The sequence below is a fragment of the Podarcis raffonei genome, chromosome 13 (genome assembly GCF_027172205.1).
Source record: "Podarcis raffonei isolate rPodRaf1 chromosome 13, rPodRaf1.pri, whole genome shotgun sequence".
Classification (NCBI taxonomy): domain Eukaryota; kingdom Metazoa; phylum Chordata; class Lepidosauria; order Squamata; family Lacertidae; genus Podarcis; species Podarcis raffonei.
The window spans coordinates 964,655-987,677 of NC_070614.1; the positions used below are offsets into that span (position 1 = coordinate 964,655).

Genomic DNA, 23,023 nt, shown 5'->3' on the forward strand with positions numbered 1-23,023 from the left:
AAAGTCACAGCAAGGAATAAAGCTCTTGGTGTGTGTCGGGGGCTGTTCCAGCTTAAGGAGCAATGTAGTAAAGCCAGGGGGAGGGGAGTCCAGAAGAGGAGCCAAGCAGGATGGGGGGGGGGCAGACCACAGATGGATTTGCACAGGATGCAGTCGACAAGAATCACAAGATCATCAAGTTGAAAGGGACCCTGAGGGTCACCTAGTCCAACCCCCTGCAATGTAGAAATCACAACTAAAGCATCCAAGACAGATGGCCATCCACCTCTGTTTAGGGTGTGAGCAGAGATACGGCAAGTTTTAAGAGTGGGGACTCCTGGCTTCCAGCAGACGTGCCCCTTCAGTGATATCAGAGCAGCTCAGCCAATGGCAGCCAGAGAATCACCTGTCATTAAAGTGGCACCGCAGGGTCAGAGTTTAGTAAGAAGGAAAAGGAAAAGGGGGGAGGCAGTTTGAGGGCAGAGAAGTCAATGGGGGAGATCCGTCCTCTTCCTAGGGGTTCTTTCTCCTGGTGATGCAGAACCATGGAAAAGCAAGATGACAAAAGTGTGCTTTTGATATCATCTGTGCAAGGAGATGCCTGTTCCTTATATTTCTGTCTTTTAGCCTTCCAGAATTTAATTTCTGGATCTGATATTCTATTTATTCTGGTCTACCTGGATTTTGCTCTGCTCTTAAATTGCCCTCAAAGTGTTCTGTAAGTATTGGAGAAACGGGTGTTGGGTCTTCCCATCCACCCACATGTAAACCCCTCCCTTAATGAGCTGATACCCAGATCACTTTTACTCCATGGTGTGCTGTCCACTTCATAGGTAATTAGTTCAGAAATCCTTCAGGCAGAGGGCAAAACAGGGAAGAGGGTAACTGCAGCTTTGTAGGGGTGGAGCTCCCCAAACAAGAAATTTCCCAGCACCTTTAAAGCATCAGCAGTGGCCAAAATCCAGCAGGGTTTTGCAGTTACCATGATTCTATTAAACAGAGCACAACAACAAACATAAGACAAGCGCTGCAGGATCAGGCCAAAGACCATCACGTCCAATCTCCTGTTCTCACAGCAGCCAACTAGACACCTCAGTGGGAAACCCGCAAGCTGGACCCAAGAGCGACACTCTCCCCACTTGCGATTCCTGGCAACAGTTATTTGTAGGAGCAGCTGCTTTTGACGGAGGTGGAACATAGCCTGGGGGGCTAGTTGCCATCCATAGCCCTCTCCTCCAGGAATTTGTCCAATCCTCTTTTAGAGCCAGCTAGTTTGGCACCTCCCTGCCTCTTGTGGGAGAGAGTTCCATAGTTTTAACTGTGCAGGGTGCAAAGAAGGACTTTCTTTTGTCTGTCCATTGGCTGACCCCAGTGCATTCAAGTCGGAGGGTGAATGTATCACTTTGTCCATGCTGTACATGGAAGCCCAGAGGGCTGGCATAGCTGAGAAACGCTGGTGTTTTTGGAATGAGGACAGTGGTTATCCTCTCCAGTTAAAAGGTTTGGACAGCAGTAGCAGTGGGGGCAACGGACCCTCTGCTTGAGAGCAGTGAGAGTAAGTAGCCCTGGGTTAGGCAGAGCAAAGGTCTGGCTCTAAGAGCATCTTGTCTGGCTGTATCTATGAATCTGGTGGCACTCATCTTGCCTCCTGCCCTTTCTCTTTCAGGCATCCAAACTGGAAAAGCAGAGCAGCCTGCCTGAAGGGGATTATGACAATGCCGTTCCTGCGCTGGAGCCCGACGAGACAGGGTAGGCATCAGGAGAGCATGGGCTGTGTATGAGTATTACTGTTGATTAGTATTCATTACCCACACTTCACCGTAAGGGCCCAGAGCAGGTTGCAGCATTAAAACACCATATGAAAAGTAAATTTAAGCAACTTACAAGCATAAAAGTAAGGTGGGCTCTACAAACTTTGTCTCAGGTGACAAAGGCCAGGGTCAAGAGGAGCCTTTTCAGCCTTTGCTGGAGGCTATATAATGCAGTCTCCAGGTGCCTCTGTGAGGAGGGGGGAGGTCCCTAGGTCAGAACCCAAGAAGGTCTTTCCTGTGTTTGAGGTGTATATGTGGGTTGGAGCTTTGGACACCCAATGTTCTCACCTTGAATTGGGCCAGGTAAGGAGCTGGCAACCCGTGTGGCTGTTTTAAAACAGGGCTTATATGAAATCTAAATGGGTGGGAAACCCATGAAGACTTCCAGAGGTTTCTGGACTCCAGCCTCCCGTCATCCCTGAGCATTGCCCATGCTGGCTGCAGGGGCTGCTGGGAGTTGGAGTCCTGCGACCTCTGGAGGGCCCCCCACAAGCAGTGTTGTCCCTGTCCTCCTGGTTTGTAGCTGGGCTCACACACAGCCTCCTCTGCCAGCTGGAGGCCCTCCACCTCTTGCAGGACTCCAACTCCCAGCAGCCAGGGATTGTGGGATCTGAAGTCCAGCAGCGGCCAAAAGTCCACAGATAACACAGGGTCCCTTCAGTTCCTTTCAATCGCAACATGGCAACCCTCAAGACTGGGCAGGAAGTTTTGCTGAGCACATGCCTCAGTGTGACTCCTGTAATCGAGCCAGGCTGTATTTTCACAAGCGAGTGAAGAAAAGCCCCCCCCCGCCTCCCCGGTTCTCTCCCCAAATGGCCCTGGGGAAAGCTGTAGGCAGTGAGCCAGAGCCTCCAGGAAGCAGATCTTTTCTGGGCCTTGTTCATGACTGCCTACAAGTGGAGGATGAATCTTAGGGTGAAGGAGGTTGCCTGTTCTTTACCTGACAGCCAAGCCCAGCTGGCTAGGGACTTGGGGTAGAGAGCAAAGAGCACCGTTGGCAGCCTTGCAGATGTCCCCCCCACCCCCAGTTTCTTTAGTGGCTTGTTTCATATCAGTCTTCAAAGGGAGAGGAAAACAGTTATCCTCTGGAAATTCTCTCTTGGCCACTTGGCAGAGATTCTGATTTGCCAGAGACAGTCAGGCAAGTGGCCCTCTGAAACGCTTGCGTGTGTGTGTGTTGGCAGAATCAGCAGGAAGGCCAGGCAGCGAAGCACCTTCCGACAGGGAGAAGGGCCCACCTCCGAGGCCAAGGACCCAGATGCCAGCCCCAGCCTCCCCAGCACAGAGGACGTAATTCGGAAAACAGAGCAGATCACCAAGAACATCCAGGAGCTTCTGCGGGCAGCTCAGGAGAACAAACACGACAGGTGAGGAGGCCAGGAAGTCAGAGCAGAGGTCACTGGAAGAAGCGCTTGAGTATCCTGGTCTACGTTGAGCAAAAGTGCTCTTCCCCCATCAGGAGGGATCCTGGAATCAATTAGATGAGGCAGCATGCAGAGCGATGATGATGCGTGTGTGTCTTGCAAGTGTGGGTTGACGTCCTTCTTTCTTTAAAGAAAGAGAGGCCCAAATTCTTGTACACCTGGCTGGCTTTGCTACCTTTTCCATCCAAGGCAACTGGCAGCTTTTATTTTCATCCTTCTGGACCTCCTAACAGGCCAGGATCTGGTGCTTAAAATCATGCCTTCCTCCTCTTTAGCTGGGAAAGCGTGTGTCTACAAGAGGAGTCCTGAGCGACACAAGTATCTGATGGTGTCCTGGATTTTCCCACGCCCCTTCCTGCTCGCCCCATTTGGGGTTGGAGGGGTGTCAAGAGGCAGAAGTGACCCTGGGAGTTTGGGAGGGGGGAAGCTTGAGTCACATGTGTGTCCTCTTGAGCAAAAGTGTAGGTTATGACAGCTTTATGCGCTCCTTGGTTCTGCAAGTGCTCCGTTGGGCTGTGAGGTGCTCCTGTGCTGAGTTAACTGCAGAAAAACCCACACTCTCTCTGTCTCTCTCTCTGGTTTTCCTCCTTGGGGTGCCCAGGCCATTCAGGCACAGCAGCTCCCCCAAGCTTAGGCACAGCCTGGGCTGTTTCAGTCCCCTGGTTCCATGGGCCGAGCGAGCTTCTCTGCAGCCTCTGACCCTCCGGCAGCCTGACCCTCCCACCACCTGGTATTCTGGCCTCTGTCCCTGCCTCCCAGGCACAGTGTCCTTTTTCTTTCTTTGGGGTCCTCCCCTTCCCTCCCAAGCATGGGGTGTTTAGCGGTTATGCAAGAAAGGCTGCAGAACACCCTGGCCCAGCCTGCTCAGAACCATTTGGGAGAGGAGCTGGTGTTTGATGGGAGTGCAGTTTGGGGCCAGCAAGCGGGGGGAGGGTTCCTTCATCCAGCCTGGCATTTTTTGTCTGCTCCGTCCCTGGTACCCTAATGTGCAGCAGTGAAAGGGGAAACCTTCTTTGACCATCCACAGGGGTGTCACCTGCTCAGCTGGCACCCTGTGTTTCATCACAGGTTGTACTTGCCTCGTGGGACAAGTACACTTGAGGGCAGAAAACAGAAGCGCAGGCAGCTGATGTCTGAAAGAGAGACCTAAATCCAGATGAAGAATCCTGTACCTCTGAGAAGCCCCACAAGAGCTAAAGGGAAAGGTTGAGGCCCTGGCATTTGGTGATGGGACACCCCCTCCTCAACCATGGAGAAAGATGGCCTGGGAACAGGATGAGTGCTAAGAGGCAGGGAGTGGGGGGGTGCAAGGGAGCGGCTACATCTTTGAGCTTCAGGAAGGTCCTGGCTGCTCTTGGAGCACAGCAGGAGCTCTGCTGATCCTAGGTGGGCTTGCTGAAATGGGCTTTTCATTTTCTTGCTCAGGTGAGGGACATGTGTCCCTCCCACACACAGTTGAACTCCAACTCCCAGCATGGTCCTACAGTCCAATGGCATCTAGAGGGCTGCACAAGTTGTTCAGCCCTCTTGTACATGTTAAACTGGAACTCACTGCCACAGGAGGCAGGGATGGCCACTGGCTTGGATGGCTTTAAAAGGGCTTTGGACAAATACAGGGAGGAGAATAAGGCTCTTAGCCGTGATGACTCTGCTCCCTGGGTCCCATCACCATCCTCTTGGGGTCTGGCGGCAACTGTTTGGGCTCCACATCTGTCTCCATCTCTGATGGGCTTTAGATGAGACCTTCCTTGCCTCAAGCAACTTTCCTGCATAATCGTCCATGACTGACCCAGCTCCCCATCTCACCTGCCTGCCTGTCTCTCTGTGGCTTGAGTTTGGGGAGGAGCATGGAGGTTGGGCATGCAGCTGGTAGCAAGGAGGTGTGTGTGTGTGTGTGTGTGTGTGTGTGTGTGTGTGTTGGCTGGGGGACTAATGCACACATGGCTGGGCCACAATCCCTGGCTAACACTTCTGAGCGCACAAGTTGGCTCTTGTGGGCTGTGTGGGTCTTGGCACTTCAGGCACACAGGCTCCAGTCCCTGCTTGCCTGTAACTCCATCACGTCACTTTTTGGGGAGCAATTTTGGACACTATGATAAGCATTTTGCCCCTCCTCCCCGCTGCCTCCTCTCCACGATGGCTCTGCTCTGCCTCTACAGTTGGGGGAAGCAGTGCTTCTGAATCCCAGTTGCTGGAAACTGCAAGAGGGGAGAGGGCTCTGGTGCTTGGATCCCGCTTGCGGGTTTCTAACAGGCATCTCGTTGGCCCCTGTAAGTACAGAAAACTGGACTCGGTGGGCCCCTGGCTTGATCCAGCAGCCTCTTCTTAAGTTCTTAGGACCATTGCTCTCTGAAAGGGACAGTTTGCATCTGCTCTCTCCATGGACAATGAGACTCTCTTCTATGAGACAACTTAAAGCTTTTCTTCTGGCTACTATTTTTATTTTAAAGTCTCCACATCAAGCATTTGGACTTCCCAGCTGTACTTCTTGTGTTGCCACTTGCCAAGGTGCATGAGGTGGGCCTGGATGTGTGGACACCCTTGTTTTTAATGGCTTTGCCTCTGCAGTAACTAATGTCACCTTTTGTGGCCTTGGGGGTGGGGGAACTTGCTTCCCTTAGAATGACCTGCCCCCTCTCTCCCCTTGCAGCTACATCCCCTGCTCAGAAAGGATCCACGTGGCAGTGACGGAGATGGCTGCCCTCTTTCCAAAAGTGAGTAGCCCTGCAGAGGTCAGAGGGGGGCTCTGAATGCAGCAGGGACTCCCTTGTGGTGGCCAGCCTGTGGAAAGGACCAGAGGACTTATTTCATTTCACCTTTATTTCCAAGGAGCTCAAGGGAGCGTGCATGGTTCTTCCCACTCCTCATTTAATCCCCACAACAGCTGTGTGAGGTAGGTTAGGCTGAGAGAGGCAGTGACTAGACCAAGGTCACACCCAGTGAGCTTCCTGCCCAAGTGGGGATTTGAACCCTGACCTCTCTGAGGTCTTAGCCCAGCACTCTAACCAGGACACCCCGCTGGCTCTCTTGGGAGAACTCTTACCAGCCACAGGAAGTGGTCTTAGGCCAGACACACCAGGGGTCCCTCTAGCTTGACAAAGGGTCTGCATGCAGAGTGGGCTCCTTTGCCAGCCGTGAAGCTCTCTATTCCCATCCCGTCCTTATTAGTTTCTTTAAATGCAATATTTCATTGTGAGTTTTGTAAATAATAAAATATATTATAGTTATGTAAATCATCTTAATGTCCAGAGACTGGTAACATCTAACCAGATCTAAAGAGAAAGGGAATTCTGACACAATCATATTGTATACAGAGATGTAAAACCTTATGCCATACATTCCGCTGCTCACACCTGAATCTCTGGCTGAGCGACACAGCGAGAAATAATCCAGGTTTGCCCACACTGAGTGAATAGTCAAAGGACAAGAAGGAGAGTCTGACTAAACAGCAGGAAAAGTTATCTGACAGTAAGGGAGTCTCTCAGAAAGTGGTGCGCTCCCTTTCACTGGAAGTTTTCAAACAAAGGTTGTATGGCTGCCTGTCAGGGATTCTTTAGCTGTGATTCCTGCATTGCAGTGGGTTGGACCAGATGACCCCTGGGGGTCCCTTCCAGTGCTACAGTTCTGATTCTAGGACACTGGAGCCAGTCTCAGCTCCCTGGATGAAGCCTTTCTCCAGGCCTAACCGTAAATCCTCTTAGGTCAGCGGTGGCAAACCTATGGCACACGTGCCAGAGGGGGCACGCAGAGCCCTTACTGCTGGCACACATGCCATCGGCCCATCCGCGCTGTTGTTTTGTTGTTTTTTCCATTTGTGCTCCACCTCCTCCCCATGCTACTGCGTGCATCCACTGCTTAAACCCAGAACTTTTCTTTTTCTTTTTTGCTGGTAGCCGGTGATTGTGTTCGGCGATTGGTCTGTTTTTCAATTGGCTATAGCAGAGGCTGTTTCTGATTGGACATAACAGTGTTCGTTATTTGACCCTCGTGATTTTTTGTCTGCACTTTTCCCAGTGCTGGGTGGTAGTTCCCAGCTCCCCCCTCCAAGCCAGGCCTCGCCCATTCCCTTCTGCCCCCCCCACTCCAATCCTCCACAGGCTCCTCGTCTCCCTTGGGCTTGACCTGCCTGGGATAGGAGGGCACCTGTGCCCGCCACCTACCTGCGTGCCTGGCCCAACCCAGCCTCACCCCTTTGCCGTTGCAGGAGGGAGGGAGGAAGATGGGGAAGACCACACCGGGGTAGCAGGCAGGCAGGCAGGCATGGCTGTTGGGCTGGCTGGCTGGGGTGGGGGCTCTCCCTCTCCTCCTGTCCGCTGCTCACCTGGCCCCAGGGCTGCTCCGTCCTCCCCATCGCATCAGCCTGAGAACGAGCCAGCCAGCTAGCCGGGGAGCGCGCCCAGCGCATCTGGTGGGAGGGAGGAAGACGGAGGTAGATGGTGAGAACCGCGGCAATTTTTCTGTTCTGTCTCTCCCCCAGAAAGCTCAAAAACTTTGGGCACTTTGCAATAAATAAGTGGGTTTTGGTTTGCAGTTTGGGCACTTGGTCTCTAAAAGGTTCGCCACCACTGTCTTAGGTGCACACAACGGAAGCAACTGCTGATACATTTTTGCAGTGGAAAGAAAATATTTGGCCCTTTAACCTATCTTCCTCTCTGCATGCTCCTTTAGCCCCCTGCCTCTGATGTTCATGCAGAAGTGCTGCTCTAGCCGGGTGGTGCCTGCCCCCCTGTGTCATGCTTTCCCCCCTTTTCCTCTGTCCTCCCCAGAAGCCCAAGTCTGAGCTGGTGCGCACCTCTCTGCGGCTGCTGACCTCCAGTGCCTTCCGACTGCATTCCGAGTGCACAAAGGCCCTTCCGCCAGAGTCCTGCCCCCTGGCCGACATTCAGCTGGTCACCCAGCAGGTCATTCAGTGCGCCTATGACATCGCCAAAGCTGCCAAGCAGCTGGTCACCATTACAACCAAGGAGAACACCAACTGAGGCCGCCGTGTCCCCCCACCTCCGCAGCAGGCCTCCTGCAGAGGGTCGGCTTGGAAGCTGAACATTTTCATGTTTTTTACAGGAATATTTAAGGTGGTGCATTACTTCTTTTTTAAAAAGGAATCTCAGTATTAAAGGGGTTTTGCATGTTTCCCCCCCTCAAAAGGACCCCCCCCCCGAATTAATGTAACCCACTGCCTTATTTTATGCCTGTATTGCCAGTGTAAAGAGGGTGTCAGTGTATGGAACGTCATGAGCCAATCTTCGCATCAACCGCTCTCACAGGGATGTGGGGGGGGGGGCAGGGAGTGGCGGGGAGGGTCGCACTCTGCACCATTTGTGAACTGAAATGCTCATATCAGGATACAGGGCACATATCCCCGAGTCTTGTTATGCAGCTGTTTGACACACCTGAACCACTATGTTGTACGTACCACTAACCTCTGAAGAGCAGGGGTAGGTAAGGACACCCCCCCAACATGATTCCTGCCAATCAGTCCCCACCCCTTGCGAAATACCAGGCCATCAAAGGCTTGCTACAAAATGGTAGGACTAGCCTCCCGACCCCTTTAATATTTTAGTCTCCTGGGACTCTTCTTTGCTTTCCATGGTGGAAGCAGATGGGAGTGTCTCAGATTTTTGGCCCCAGTTCATATGGATCTTTGAGAAAGTGCTTTTCATGACATAACTGCACCACAAAGCTTTCCTAGGGCAGAAAATGATTTTTTGCTTGTCCTGTTTCTGCTCACCCGCCCCCACTCCTCCTTTGGGGTATCTGCATTCCTGGGAGGATGGCTTGCTGGTGGTGGCTGTGCCAGGAGCGGTGCACTGCAGGGAGTGTCTGGTTGCAGGTGGGACTGAAGGTCCATCTTGGGTGGCAAAGGTACAGTGGAAACCTGCCTGGATTTGGGGAGGAGTGAGAGACTGATTGTCTTGTGTTTTTTTGGTGGTGGGGGGAGAGAACTGCTGGTGTTGAGAGCTGGGCTTGGTGTCCTGTCCCATTTGAGCCCCGACAACCTTGCTTCTTGAGAGCCACTGTTCCTGTGTTCACCAAGGCGGCAGGGCAGGGTGACATTAAGAAAGGGGGCAGCTGTGCTGGGTGGCTGAGAAAGCCTCTGCTTTGCTGTTGGGTGTCCAAGTGGTCCAGTGGATGACATGGTTTGCAGACAAGATGCCGTGAAGCAGAGTGGCCCAGCCAGGGTGTATGTGTAGAGAGAGGAAGCAGCTGGGGGGGGTGTAGAGAGAGGAAGGTGGACCCTGTTCCAGAGGCTGAATGCACCTGCTGGTGAAAGGATCATAGTAATTCCTGCTAGGTTGGCAATTTGGCTGGTGCTTCATGGAACGAAACAGGTTCCATTGATGGGCATGCATGAGAGAGGTTCCTACACTAGAGCACATTGGTTGCACGGAAGCCCTGCTGCCATCGCTAGGCCTTGAGGGAGTGGTGACAGGTTTGTCTTGTTGGGTTTGGTGGGTCTTAAATGGCCCTCTATGGCAAGAACTAGGTCTGGGTCAGGAGCCTCTCTCCCCCCTTATGCCCAGTTGCCCAGTCTGATCCTCAGTACTTCAGAACATCCTTTGTGCCACTTGAGGGGAGTCTTCCCTGGGGAAGGCGGTTCAGGGGGCAATTCTGCATAGTGTGTCTGGGGGAGAGATTTCTGGGATGGTCCCAACAGCATGCAGCATGCTGTGTAGTGATTTCTGGCAGGGGCCCTTTAACAAACAGCTGATTTTGTCCAGCGACAGCCCCACCCCCTCCCTTCATCTTGGTGCGTCTGGGCCACCCCACTAGTAAAGGGTTCCGATGAATCCGGAGAAATTCTTATGAATTCTGCTGAATTGCTGAATGGAGAAAGAGTCTTGGGCTACAGCTGGCCTGTGAGAGTTTGGTGCTCAAGGTGGAAAACCCAAAGGGCAGCCTGTGGGCACATCATGCCCAATTCTGTGCACACCTGTCTCATAACAAGCAAGAGCTGTGTGCAAGGGTGCCTTGTGGTGCTCTGGGTTCATCTTCCACTCATTCCACTGCAGCCTTCCACCCCAGCAGGACAAGACCCACTTAGCTCCTCTTCTCTTAAGAGTCTGGCCAAAATGTACGCACAAAACCGAGAGGGTCTCGGGTCTGGGGAAATAGGAAGCTTGAGGCTGGCTGGGCCTGAGCAAGCAAGTCAACCTTCCTCCTGCCCTGCCTAGTGCTCCCCCCGGCAGGCTCTGCCACGGCCCATGAAGTTGCCAGCTCACTGCAGGGTACTGCTTCTGTACAAGGCAGAGGAGGCGATCTACCCACCTGCATGCCACTCATAGGAAATGGGCAGACAGGCTGTCTGCTCCAGGGATGCTTGGCTGGTGGTGGAGAGGTTTCTGGGTTTAGAAGCAGCAGTCCAACTTGAGGGGTGTGTGTGAGAGTGTGTGTTTTACCCTGTTGGTATTTATATATTAAAAGAAACCAAACCAAGTGCCATAATAATGTTGGATGCTGATGTTACCTTGTAATTAACTACCTTTTTAAAAAGTATTGTACTATTTTTGGGTTTAAAGAAACAAACAAACAAACAAAAAAGGTAGAACAGGTATCTTGCTTTTTCTGTTCTTGTCTCCTAGTTTTGTCTTCTTGCAAACAGTGTTGACTGGCATGAAATGTTGGCTGAGCATAGCTGTCAACTTTTCCCTTTTCTTGCGAGGAATCCTATTCGGAATGAGGGAATTTCCCTTAAAAAAGGGAAACATTGACAGCTATGTGGCTGAGACCGATTTGGATGTCTTTGCCCTTGTTGGGCCTGTGGGCCCATTGCAGGCAGAGAAACTGTTTTGGGCAGCAAGCGCGCACTCCTCCCTGCCAGGAAGTAGGCTCAGGAAAGGGAAAGCACCTGACCGCTGGGTTCTAGGTCCTTCTCTCATGGACAAAGCAAAGGAGCAACACCAGCTTGCAATAAGAGAGTTAGAAAGCTTTATTGAGCCTTTGGACATCCCTGTCAGAGCCTGAATGGGAAGTGCTTGGAGCCGCCCACCCTCTTCTTCCTTGCACTGCTTTGCCAACAGCAATAATAGGTAGCTGCTGCTTCCACATCTAAGTTTGGGGAAGGTGAATGCTTGCAAGGACAGCGTGTGGTTGAGCTGCTGCCTGCTGGCTGAGTCTGTCCACCACCATCCCATATCTCCCTCAAGTGCCTTGAAGGATCAGCAATCCCCACCTGCAGAGCCTCTTAGAGCCACAGCTGTGCCTGCCCTCCAGGAAGGGCCAAAGCCTTCAGCAGGAGAGGGCTGCTGTGTGAGGGGGGGCGGGGGGCTGCAACCCTCCAGCCTCTCTCCTTTTTAATCTATACAAATACTCCCACAGCACCCCCAGCAGGAAGCAACCAGGAAGCGGCTCCCACATTGAGGATTTTAATCTACTGAAACTGGAAAGCAAGCCCCCTCTCGCTTCTTTAGGTCCAGGCTGCTTTGGGATAGCGGTAGCTCTGGAAAAGAACAGAGAAGGAGAAATGTTTTCAGTTCTTGCAGGTAACACTTTGCCTTCAACCCCTGGCAGATCCCTGAATGAAACTGCTGGGATGGGAGGCAGCTGCATGTGTAAATAAGAGGTGGTGAAGGCTGCCTTGCTGTGCCCCAAATATGTTGGTCCAGGCACAAAACCCCAAACAGTTTGGAAATGCCTGACTCCCTTCTCCAGGACCCATGTGCTAGGAGGCCAGACAGACAGGCTGGCTGCTCCCCCATATAGAGGGCTTGGCTCATCCACAAGAGGAATTTCAGAAACACCCGGGGGACAGAATCACTCTTCTCTTGCCCACAGGATGGGGAAATTCCCTGTTGACTGGCATGAGGCACCAGTTCTGATAGGCTGCTGCCTCCGCCCCCCTCACCTTGTTGCGATAGCCGAGCTCCATCATGCGCCTGGCGGCCAGTTGCTCCAGCTCCGCGTTGCGCTGCTCCTGCTGCTTGGTCTCAGCCGCTTCCTCCCACTGGCACTGCAGCTCCTCCTGCTCCTGCCGATGCCGCTCTGTGAGCTGAAAAAGCAACAGGGAAAGGAGAGGGAGAAACCCAGCAAGATGGGTACATCGTCACAGCCCACGTGAACTATTAGAGCTCACACAGTTAGCAGTCCTCTCTGGACAGCCCACCTACCCTCCTGCTTCCCCCTCTGAGCCTGTGCCTCCCAAGTCCCTCTTCTTAAGCACAGCTCGCCTTGAACTTTGAGCATCGTTTTGTCATCACCTGCTGCATGAGGTCCTGTGCCCCCAGCCCTTGATCAGTCCTTCACTTCTCGCTCCCGTCTCTGCCTGACTACTTCCCTTTTGTGTGGAAAAACAGTCCCATTCCTGACTGGGGAGAGGAACCACAAAGCAGAATGATGAAGCAGACCATCTTGTAGCTGACGTGAGGATAACTGCCCAGTATTGTCTAGGGGAAACCCACCCAGACACCAAAGGTCTGGACCCCTCCTGCTTTTGGTTTTTGATGGCAGAAAGTGAGGAGGAATTAAAGAACCTTTTAATGAGGGTGAAAGAAGAGAGCGCAAAACATGGTCTGAAGCTCAACATCAAAAAAACAAAGATCATGGCCACTGGGCCCCTCACCTCCTGGCAAATAGAAGGGAAAGAAATGGAGGCAGTGAGAGATTTTACTTTCTTGGGCTCCATGATCATTGCAGATGGTGACAGCAGTCACAAAATTAAAAGACGCCTGTTTCTTGGGAGAAAAGCAACGACAAACCTAGACAGCATCTTAAAAAGCATAAAGCCATCACTTTCCCAGTAGTGATGTATGGAAGTGAGAGCTGGACCATAAAGAAGGCTGATCGCTGAAGAATTGATGCTTTTGAATTCTGGTGCTGGAGGAGCCTCTTAAGAGTCCCATGGACTGCAAGAAGATCAAACCTATCCATTCTGAAGGAAATCAGCCCTGAATGCTCACTGGAAGGACAGATCGTGAAGATGAGGCTCCAGTACTTTGGCCACCTCATGAGAAGAGAAGACTCCCTGGAAAAGACCCTGATGTTGGGAAAGAGAAGGGGACGACAGAGGACGAGATGGCTGGACAGTGTTCTCGAAGCTACCAGCATGAGTTTGACCAAGCTGAGGGAGGCAGTGGAAGACAGGAGGGCCTGGCGTGCTCTGGTCCATGGGGTCACGAAGAGTCGGACACGACTAAACAACAAAGTCCTACAGGGGCTGCCAGCTGGCTCCTGAGCAAGACCTACCTGCGCTTCCAACTCCCGCCTGCGCTCAGTTTTCAGCGCAGCCTCCTTTTCCTTCTCCCGGTGCGTCAGCTGCTTGGCCACTTCAAGCTCCTGGATCAGCAGCTCCCGGGACTTCACCGATTCCTGCTGCGCCTGCCTGTTCCTCTCCATCCTCTCTTGGATCTGGCGCTCCCTCTCCGTCAGGACCTGTTTCAACCAAGAGGTGAGAGGGAGGGAGAAGCCCAGGCTCCTGTCCCTGCTTCGCAGGCAACCTGCCTTGATTCTTTCTGCCCCAGGTGCAGAGAGCTCACCTCAGCCATGAGTCTGTCCCGGGCCTTGCGCTCCTTCTCCCACTCTTGTTCTCGCTTCTCCCACACTTGCTTGGCTTCCTCCCTTTGGTGGGGTGGGGCAGGGGTGGGGTGGGAGAGAAAGGAGGGAGTGACTTTGAGTGCCAGAGAGGTGTCATGGAGGACAATGGCCTTTCTCCATACAAGTAGGGGACCCCACAGCTGCTTTGAGAACTGAAGAGCACTGACCCAAAGAAATAATAGAACTACAGAGTTAGGAGGGACCCCAAGGGTCATCTAGTCCAACCCCCTGCAATGCAGGAATCACAGTTACGAGATTCCTCCAAGCTCATCACAGATCCCCTGCCAGATCCTAGGAGCCCTCTCCACCCACAGCTGGACCGCTGGCTATGCTGGCTGGAGCTGATGCAAAACCTGGAGGGCACTAGGTGGAGCGGGGGGGGGGGCTGGCGGCTGCTCTTCTCCAGCTGTCTCCCCACCACCGCAACCACAACAGCTAAGCCACTTTTGCAGGGTGAGGTTTGTCGGCTACAGGGAAGAGGAGGTTAAGGGGTGATATGATAGCCATGTTCAAATATATAAAAGGATGTCACATAGAGGAGGGAGAAAGGTTGTTTTCTGCTGCTCCAGAGAAGCGGACACGGAGCAATGGATCCAAACGACAAGAAAGAAGATTCCACCTAAACATTAGGAACAACTTCCTGACAGTAAGAGCTGTTGGACAGTGGAATTTGCTGCCAAGGAGTGTGGTGGAGTCTCCTTCTTTGGAGGTCTTTAAGCAGAGGCTTGACAACCATATGTCAGGAGTGCTCTGATGGTGTTTCCTGCTTGGCAGGGGGTTGGACTCGATGGCCCTTGTGGTCTCTTCCAACTCTATGATTCTATGGAAGCAATTGCTCCTCTTCCCAGCAGCCATTGCTTCAGCCACACCGCCGAAGGGAACGCTGGCAGCAGCTTGCTCCACAGCCCGCCCTCCATCCCATTCTCCCACCTCACCTGAAGACGGTCTCCAGCTCTGCCTCCCGTGCTTTTTCCAGCTGGAGCTGCTCCTCAATGACATCCTTCATCCAGGCCACGACAGCCACCGCTTGCTCCCGCTGGGCAGACTTCAGGCGCTGGTCCTCGTCCTCCTGTTCCATCAGCGCCAGGAGGATCTGCCTGTCCTTCTCCTGCAGGGCAGACCAGGAGAAGCTTCCGTGGGCCAGCAGAGCTCCAGGGCCTCAAGCCAACAAGAGCCCTTCCCAGTCCCTTGGAGTCAGAGCTGCTAGGGACAGAGCCCAGGACCGTCTGTGTGCAAAAGGGCTTACTCTGGCATGGAGGCCCAGCTGCTTCCTTAAGGCAGGGCCAAGGTGGTTGGAAGAGATGGGAGGTAGCAAAGGCCTAGCAAACCAAAGAGGATGATCAGGCTGCCAACAGTAGAACAGCCGCCAAAAAAGCAGGAATACCACAGGGAAGGTGTCTCCAGCATTGTTGGCTTTACAAAAAATGTTGAGATTTGGCAGCAGGCTGAGGGGGGCCACTAGGGGGCGCATCGGCAGATGCCTGACAATAACATCTCTCTGACCCACACGAGGTAATTTGGAGGCTATGATGGGAGTAATTAGCCTCCCTACCCGCCCCCCAGGATGGTGGGGGGGACTGCCCTTGCCTGCTGTGCCCTATACCACCCCCGAATTTGTGGGGATGGGGGCACTAGGCACAAAGCCCTCCTGTGGGATTCCGCCGCTCCTGGACGCCGTCCCTGATCCGCGCCGCTAGCTGCAAGAACTTCAAAAGAAACAATTTGAATGAAGGAATGCACATATTTCAAGGAATGAGGGGGAGTAAAGACTGCTAACAGAAGAGATCTCTGACAAGAATAAAACATGAGAAGATACGCCAAGATACGGTATGGCAAATGACTGATGGGGGAGGGGGGAAACTTTCCTTTCTTTCCTTATGTGATTAAACAAGATTCCCCTCCCCTCACAAGTCAGAATTGTCGTTTTAAGGACTTTAAGGATTTAAGGCTGTGTGGAGATAAACTTTCGAACCAAAGCATGTTTTAAGAAGAGCGTGGAATGTGTAAGAGCTTTGGAATGACGCAGTTAAAAATGCCATCACCATATTGGGAAGTTCTGTCGGAGGTCTTGAGTCTGGGAGGAGAAAGAGAGAAATAGAGCTGTTTATATATTGTGGGTGAAACTCCTCAGAGGGTCTTAAGAGCGACAGTTTTGCGAGATTAATGATGGAAAGAGCAATGTTATCTATGAAGGTGATGATATACGGAAACCATCTCGATTTGAGGATTGGAAGAACGGAAAAATTCACACAGGATTATTATTGGTGTTTATTGGCTTAAGGAGACTATCAGAAGAGATCATAAAGAAAAAAGAGAAAATATATGAACAAGATGTGATGTGGAAACAGCAAGACAAGACTGGATAGAATTATGAACTCTGTTTGGACTGATTTGGATTGATTTGGACATTAACGCAGTAGCAAGAAGATGATCAGAATCCCCCTTCGGATCTTGAAATATGGGTCCCCCCAACAAAATTTAAAATTCGGCTTTGTAATTCGGAATTTATGTGATGTGATTTAATTTGATTTGATTGGCCGGTTAATAAAAATTATTTTAAAAAAAGAGAGAGAGATTTGGCAGCAGGCTGTGATGCAATCAAGGCAAGTGCCACTGACCATGGGCAGGGTGCAGCTCCTTGTACTCCAGAACTGAAGGGGTATGGGACAGCCATCTTACCAGCCTTCAGCTGTGCTCTGGGCCTGAAGCACAAAGCATTCCAGTGGCGCCAACTTACCAGCTCCTCCTGGATCCACTGGGCTCGCCTCTTCAGTTGGGCTTGATACTGGTGCCTCAGAAAGCGCCTGAGAAGAGAGAAGAGGAGAGCCAGATTTTGTAATTCACAGGAAGAGCCAGAGAAAACAAGCAGGGGGGCTTCAGAACTGCCCCAGCTTGTTAAGTTCTCAAGCGCAGCTAAAAGTACATTTCAGCTACACAAAAATGTAAACAGCACCCCATAGCATGTGCAAACTGCCTCACTTTCACCACAAGTAAAGGCACCCACAGGGTCACTTTTGGCAAGGTGGAAGTTACAGCTGCCTAATATATCTTGTTTGAGAAATTAAGTACTGGCGCTGACCCATCCCCTAGCCACGGGTAGGAACCCTGCACCCCTAAGCCTAATTTCAAGCAGGTGTCCTGGGAGGAAGATACAGTGGGAATGAGGGGAAAGAAGGAATGAGATACAAGGGGGGTGCCCCTCACTTATGGCTCTGGCACTGCCAGGAATCCACCCAACAGATTTCTCCTCAGCCAAATAAAGGTTCCCCCATTCCTGCCCTCCTCTCTCACCACCACCACCTCCCAAATCCTTACTTAGCTAGGGAGGGAACTAAATAGCAGCTCTCAGGGCAGCCAGGTGCCCTCTGCCAACCCCCTCATGTCCTCTGCTCTCCAATAGCCGTACCCAAGTTCAGTCTTCTTCCTCTCCTGCTCCTGGCACTTCCGCTTGGCCTCCAGGGCTTCCAGCTCCCAGTGCTGCCTGAGCAGGTTCTCCTCTTCCCTCTTCAGCTTTGTGGCCTGAGAAGAAGAACGACCCAGAATCCTTCATCTCCAGGCTCACCTCCCTTTCCCAGCAGGAAAGCAGGGGGGGGGGACAGAAGCTGCTAGGGAAAGGAGGGGCTGGAGCTGCCTCTGCAGCAGAGGCTGCGCACTCAGCATCCCAGATGCACATGAACAGGAGCTGCTCAGCTCTTGCACCTCCTTGCCGCTTGCCCCCACAAGAGCCAACCAATTGCGGGCATGTGCAGCCGGGCACCCAACACTCCTCCTGGCAGGGCACATCTTCCTCAGCTCCAAAAGCCCTGGAGCAGCCACGTGGAAGCGTGGGTTGCACTGACACCCAAAGCTGGGTCGATTTATAACAAATACCTTCAGTTCATAGCCCCCAAAGGCCACGTGGGGCCTGCCCCTAAATCCCACTTTCTGTGGTGGTCACATATGGGAAGAAGCAGAAGAGGGAGAGAGGCTTGGTTCAGGGATCTGCACCTGCACCAAGGACAGAGTTACTGTCTCTCTTCCCCCAGCCCCACCCCCAATCTCATCTCTGACTTTTCTTCCATGGGACTGCCACAAAGAGAAGCAAGACAAGACAGATGGCGGGTGGGGGGCGGGGACTGGCGCTTGCAATCCTCCACCAGCTCCCTTTCTAGCACCATCCCCTCAATGCCAGGCCCCAGCATGTACCTCCACCTCCCGCAGCTGCAGCTCCTTCATCTGCTGCCGCAGGAACTCTGCCTGCTTCCTTTCTTCCTGCTTCCGCCTCTCCTCCTCCTCCTTCATCCTCTCCAGGGCTTCGCTTCGGGCTGCCTCGTATTTGTTTTCTGCACGGATCTTCTCTTCCCGCTCAGTGGTTTCTCGCTGGATCGGGGTCAAATGGAAGCGTGAGCATCCTGTCCGTCTGCTTCCTTCTCAAGGCTGAAGGAGCAGGGAGAAGGGGAGACACGGGGCACCAGGCCCAGGAAGCCTGCAAAGAGGCACACTATGGCTCCTACCTGTTGCTTCTGAGTCAGCTGATCTCCCCAGGCCTCCACCACGTGATCCTTGTGCAGTTTGGACCCAACCTGGTGGGAAGGGACAGAAAGCAGGAGCTCAGCTGTCTCAATGAACTGCTACCCGTCCCCCATCCTTTGAGCTGCAGAACTTGCTTTAGAGGGGAGCAACAGCACTGCTTCCCATTCCAAGGTTTGAGCTGGAGGAAAAGGGCAGGAGCATCCTGATACAAAGAAGCAGGGAGCCAGGGTTGGCCTTGGCACCCAGCATCCTTGGGCAGGATACAGGACACACTGCCGACACCTGCCCTGCTGCCACCTTTTTATCAGAAAGGTTTCCCAGCCAGATATTCCCACCAGCACAAAGCAGCAAGAGTCTAGTGACAATGCTCATACCCACAATGCCCCAGAGTGACCCAACACCAGGGGGCTCAACCCAGCCATGTTGCTCAGAGTGCCGCTGGTGCCCCCCTTGCCAGGAAGCCTACCAGGGCCTGAGGAAAGGCACTCTGCCTTGGAGCTGGTCCAGCCTGGATCCTGCCCCAAGAGGAGACTGTCCTACTCCGTCCCCCTGACAGAGCTGCATTCTGTTCTAATGCACACACACCCCAGGATTTCTTGGGGCAAAATGATGCTGGATTGTGCCCTTGTCTCTCACCTCTCGGAGCTTAGCGCTGTTGTTCTTCCAGCACTCGTATAGACAATCCTCTGCAATCTGTTAAAAAAGCAGAACTCAGAATCCCTCATGCAGGCGGCACCAGAGCCTCACCCGCTTGCCAGTTTACTTCTGTTCTCAGACAGAACAGTACACAACAGTACAGGAATGTAAGCATGGATATCATGTTACATCAGCAATGGGAAATGAAATTACTGACACTGCTTGGGGATGCGCCTGCAGTGGCAGAAGAATGCTGCTGGGAAAGGATGCCTTTGGCAAGACCTGGAAGCATCACTAGGCAACATGACGGTGGCTTTGACCACCAAAGCTGCTGCAAGTCAAGCTTTGGCTCCTGCAGGTGCCTCTGGGAAGCCTGCAAACGCAGCAGCACTTATGGACAATGAGGCACTCACAAAGTAGACCTGTAGAGGAACCAGACTTGCCAGCAGATACACAGCCTTCCCTTCCTCATCCTGGGAAATTCTTACACTCAGCTGGTGTGTGCCCCACCCCCGCACCCCCCAGATGGTTTAGAAGAGCAGACCAACATTTCCCATGGCAGAGATCACCTCCTGACAATTCTCTCAGCCCTCCCAGTGCTTCTGTGAATGCTTCTGAATGTTGTCCTATGAGGAAGAGCCCTTAAGACTCTCTGATTTAAGACCCTGACAAAGGATGTGTCTCTCTATTGTAACCGAAGGAAAGTTGCAGCGGGTTGGACTAGATGACCCTTGGGATCCCTTCCAACTCTGATTCTATGAGAAATAGTCTTCCTTTCAGACTGACTTGTTTTCTCCGCTCCTCTCTGGCTGACTTCAGCTCGTCATGTCTCCGCCTTTTTTCACTCAGGTCTGCATCCTTGTTCAGCTGCAGCTCCTGCAGCTCTGCTGCCAGCATCTCACGCTCCTCAAAGAGCAGCTTCTGGAGCTGCCTGCGTCTCTGCTCCAGGCTGAGACACTTCTCTTCCTTAAGCTTCTCACGGTGATAGGCGGTCATGCTAGCAAAGGTTTTAAAAAAGAAAAGCGAAGATGAAAGTGGTAATATTCTGCTGGTCCCAACTTTGATCCCTTTTTCAAGTTTAGCTTCTAAAAACAGCCCTGATTTCCCTAACCTTCTTTAAGGATGTCCTATTCTCTTTACTGGGACGCGGGTGGCGCTGCGGGTTAAACCACAGAGCCTAGGACTTGCCGATCAGAAGGTTGGTGGTTCGAATCACCGCGACGGGGTGAGTCCCTGTTGCTCGGTCCCCGCTCCTGCCAACCTAGCAGTTTCAAAGCAGTTCCAGCAGGAAGGTAAAAGGCGTTTCTGTGCACTGCTCTGGTTCGACAGAAGCAGCTTAGAGTCATGCTGGCCACATGACCCGGAAGCTGTATGCCGGCTCCCTCGGCCAATAAAGTGAGATGACCGCCACAACCCCAGAGTCGGCCACAACTGGACCTAATGGTCAGGGTCCCTTTACCTTTACCTTTATTCTTTGTTGTGGCACACAACACTGATGCTGGCACTCCCAGTTTGCTGCAAGCTTGCAGAGAGCGGTCCTTTCTTTCCTGAAGAAGTGTAAAAAGTCTGACCCTCTCTCAGATTCTAGTGCTTGTTTACACTTCAGCTATTTTACTTGCATTTCAGGTGCCGGGGCAGCTAACAGGGCTGTGGAGGAGGGGCCAGGGCCTTTGCCAGTGCTGCTCTTTCCCTTTCTTGTGTTTGGACAGAGTTAACAACAAATGCAGCCAAAAATTCTACCCACGCATTATGCAAGTTGCTGCTTCTCCCCACCCTGCTATGGGTCCCCACTGCCCCCTAGCCTTGCCTTTGCTTGTAGGAGTGGCGTGAACTCCACTGGGCCTGCTTTGAGCTGTAGACCCCAGACTGTTGAAAATAGCGGCTGTTCAGCTCCCACAGTTTCCGGAAATGGGCTTCTTGCTCACGGTGGTGCACAATCTGCTGCTCAAGGGCTCTGCTGCGGTTGCTCCAAAACGAAGGGATTGTAGGCAACGCCATCTGGGCAACTCTGGAAACTCTGGATTAAACACCTCGTTCCTGAAGGACATGAGAAGTATTAGTTTTAACAGGTGCATGAACCGTCAGCCCACCGACCTCCACTCCCCATGCAGGCCAGCTGCCCCAAGCCCCCAGGCACTCGGCATTCCATGGCTCAGAGCCTCCCCAACACACACTCTGCAACACAGACCTGGAAGAGATGGAGAGGAGTGTGTTTTCCCAGCTGACTAGATATATTACGGCTGCAATGTTTACTCCATTCTGTCACTTAGATCAACTAAAAAATTGGATCAAATATAGGAAGTATCTGTTGGTTGATTGGGTAGCAAAATATTTTAAAAGTTATTCACATAAGTGGGAGCTGCTGCCGGCCTGCCAGGCCACTCTGCTCCAGGGGCCTGCTGTCCTGGGACTGGAGGACAGATGGGCAGCCCACTCTGGCCTTTGCCACTGGGGAGCAGCACCTGCTGCCTCTCAGGGAGGGTGGCTGGGAGATGCATGACTATTAAAAGGGGTTAGGCAAACGCATGGCAGGTAGAGCTAGCAGTAGCTGCTATAGCTGTGCGCCACCTCCACTGCCAGAGATGGCAGGCCTCTTAGCAAGAGGCGCTGGGGCCCACAAGCAGGGAGAGTGCTGGGGCCCTCGCGTCCAGCTTGCAGGCATCTGACTCCGGTGAGAACTGAATTTTGCAACGGGGGGACCTTGCATCTGATCCACCTTCAGGACTCGGAAGGGGGCAGAGGAACCAACTGGTGCCATCCATCAGCTGATGGGCTGCATTGTGCACTTTGCCCTCAGCTATATTTCGATCCTGCAGGCAGGAACTACCTTGTCTGTTGAAATCTGCACTGCAGCTAGAAGACTTAAAGTGCTTTACGCGTGTTAATTGTGTGCGTACCAAGCATCGTCCTAGGACCTGCGACAGCCTCCCTATTGCCTCGCCCCAGAAGAAAAAAGCCCTTTCCGAAATGGCAATGCTCTGACGCGCGAGCGCACCAGGAAAGAGCACGCCGCGGTTTTCGCAGGCTCCTCAGCGCCTGACGGGCCCGGGAAAGGCCATGAAGCCCCCGGGATGTGAGGCGCGGGGGGGGCGCCGCTGCCTCCCGGCCCAGCCTGCCTCGCATCCGCCCCTCGAGATCCCTGGATAAAAAAGAGGGAAGGAAATGCAGATATGATCCATTCAGTCCTCAGGGGCCCTCGCCGCGAAAGAGCCTCCGACGTCACACAGTCGACGCCGTGACGTCAAAAGGCGAACCGTTTTCACATCGACGCGACGCGCTTCTATGCGCAACACGGCGGAAGCTGTTAAAAGAAAAGGTAAATCCTGTATTTAAATATGTAAACAACCACAGGGCGATAGCCAACTACCGCCACCCACCTGGAGCCCCGGACGACACGCCGCCGCCTCCGCGACTCCTAACGGCTGAGCTGCTTCCGGGGCCGCCAAGCGGCTCCATGGCAACACTTCCGGGCCGGGCTACGGGGGCCGCCGAGGGACACGCCTCCTCCGAGCGCTCCGCGATTCCCGTCCCGCCTTTCGAGACGGACGGGCGCTGTGGAACCGCCGCAGAGATACGAGAAAAGTTGAGAGAAGCACCTTGCTTCGCACGCGAGTCACTTCCGGGTCCCCGTCCGAGACTCCTCCTTGCGAAGTCTGCGCTCGTTTCTTTGACCAGGTCAGCTGAGGCTGGTGGAGGTTGTAGTCCATCTACTGAAGGCATTCAAAGACCTTAAACCAGGGTTGCCCAACCTTGTGACGCCAACTGCTGGTGGACTACAACTCCCATCATCCCTAGCTGCCAGTACCAGTGGTCGGGGTGATGGGAATTGTAGTCCAAAAACAGCAGGCGAGGCGACCCAAGTTTGGGCAATCCCCTTTGAAACAGTCCTGGGCTTCGCCCAAAGAATCCTGGGAGCTGTAGTTTGTGGGTGGGGGGTGAGAGTTCGGAGGAGACCTTCCCTGCTCTCCTCGCAGAGCGGCAGTGCCTCTTCCCGGAGGAGGAGAAGCGGGGAATCCCCTGCTGTCGCTCCGCCCCGTAAGCCCCGGGGCGCCGATGGAAGGGCCTCCTAGCGCAGCCCTGGGCTGGTGCGGATGTGGCCGAGATGCCAAGCGGGGGCTTCTTCCCTTCTAGGGC

General features: G+C 53.1%; 2 protein-coding genes across 11 annotated transcripts in view; one reads left to right on the top strand and one right to left on the bottom strand.

The window, feature by feature from the left end:
* Nucleotides 1–10,779, top strand: part of GIT2 (GIT ArfGAP 2) — a 41,496-nt gene extending 30,717 nt beyond the window's left edge. For all 7 annotated transcript variants that reach the window (XM_053363322.1, XM_053363317.1, XM_053363318.1 and 4 more), the window contains 4 exons: nt 1,646–1,728; nt 2,975–3,157; nt 5,865–5,928; nt 7,981–10,779. In XM_053363322.1, coding sequence (XP_053219297.1) covers nt 1,646–1,728; nt 2,975–3,157; nt 5,865–5,928; nt 7,981–8,193 — 543 coding nt within the window. In that variant the 3' untranslated portion in view covers nt 8,194–10,779. The remainder of the gene's footprint in view (nt 1–1,645; nt 1,729–2,974; nt 3,158–5,864; nt 5,929–7,980) is intronic.
* Nucleotides 10,780–11,117: 338 nt separating this feature from the next.
* Nucleotides 11,118–22,535, bottom strand: TCHP (trichoplein keratin filament binding). Of its 4 annotated transcripts, none has more exons than XM_053363326.1 (13): nt 22,267–22,535; nt 20,697–20,926; nt 19,676–19,886; nt 18,890–18,946; nt 18,235–18,303; nt 17,927–18,100; nt 17,148–17,260; nt 16,479–16,545; nt 14,677–14,849; nt 13,684–13,765; nt 13,394–13,579; nt 12,057–12,200; nt 11,118–11,651 (listed from the first exon to the last, which is right to left on the bottom strand). In XM_053363326.1, exons 2-13 carry the CDS (start codon nt 20,885–20,887, stop codon nt 11,619–11,621), a joined length of 1,500 nt encoding a protein of 499 aa, XP_053219301.1. In that variant the 5' UTR covers nt 20,888–20,926; nt 22,267–22,535; the 3' UTR covers nt 11,118–11,618. The 4 variants fall into 4 exon arrangements, with proteins under 4 accessions (XP_053219301.1, XP_053219300.1, XP_053219299.1 ...); XM_053363325.1 differs by lacking the exon at nt 22,267–22,535 and adding an exon at nt 21,787–21,888; XM_053363324.1 differs by lacking the exon at nt 22,267–22,535 and adding an exon at nt 21,078–21,246.
* Nucleotides 22,536–23,023: the final 488 nt, after the last annotated feature.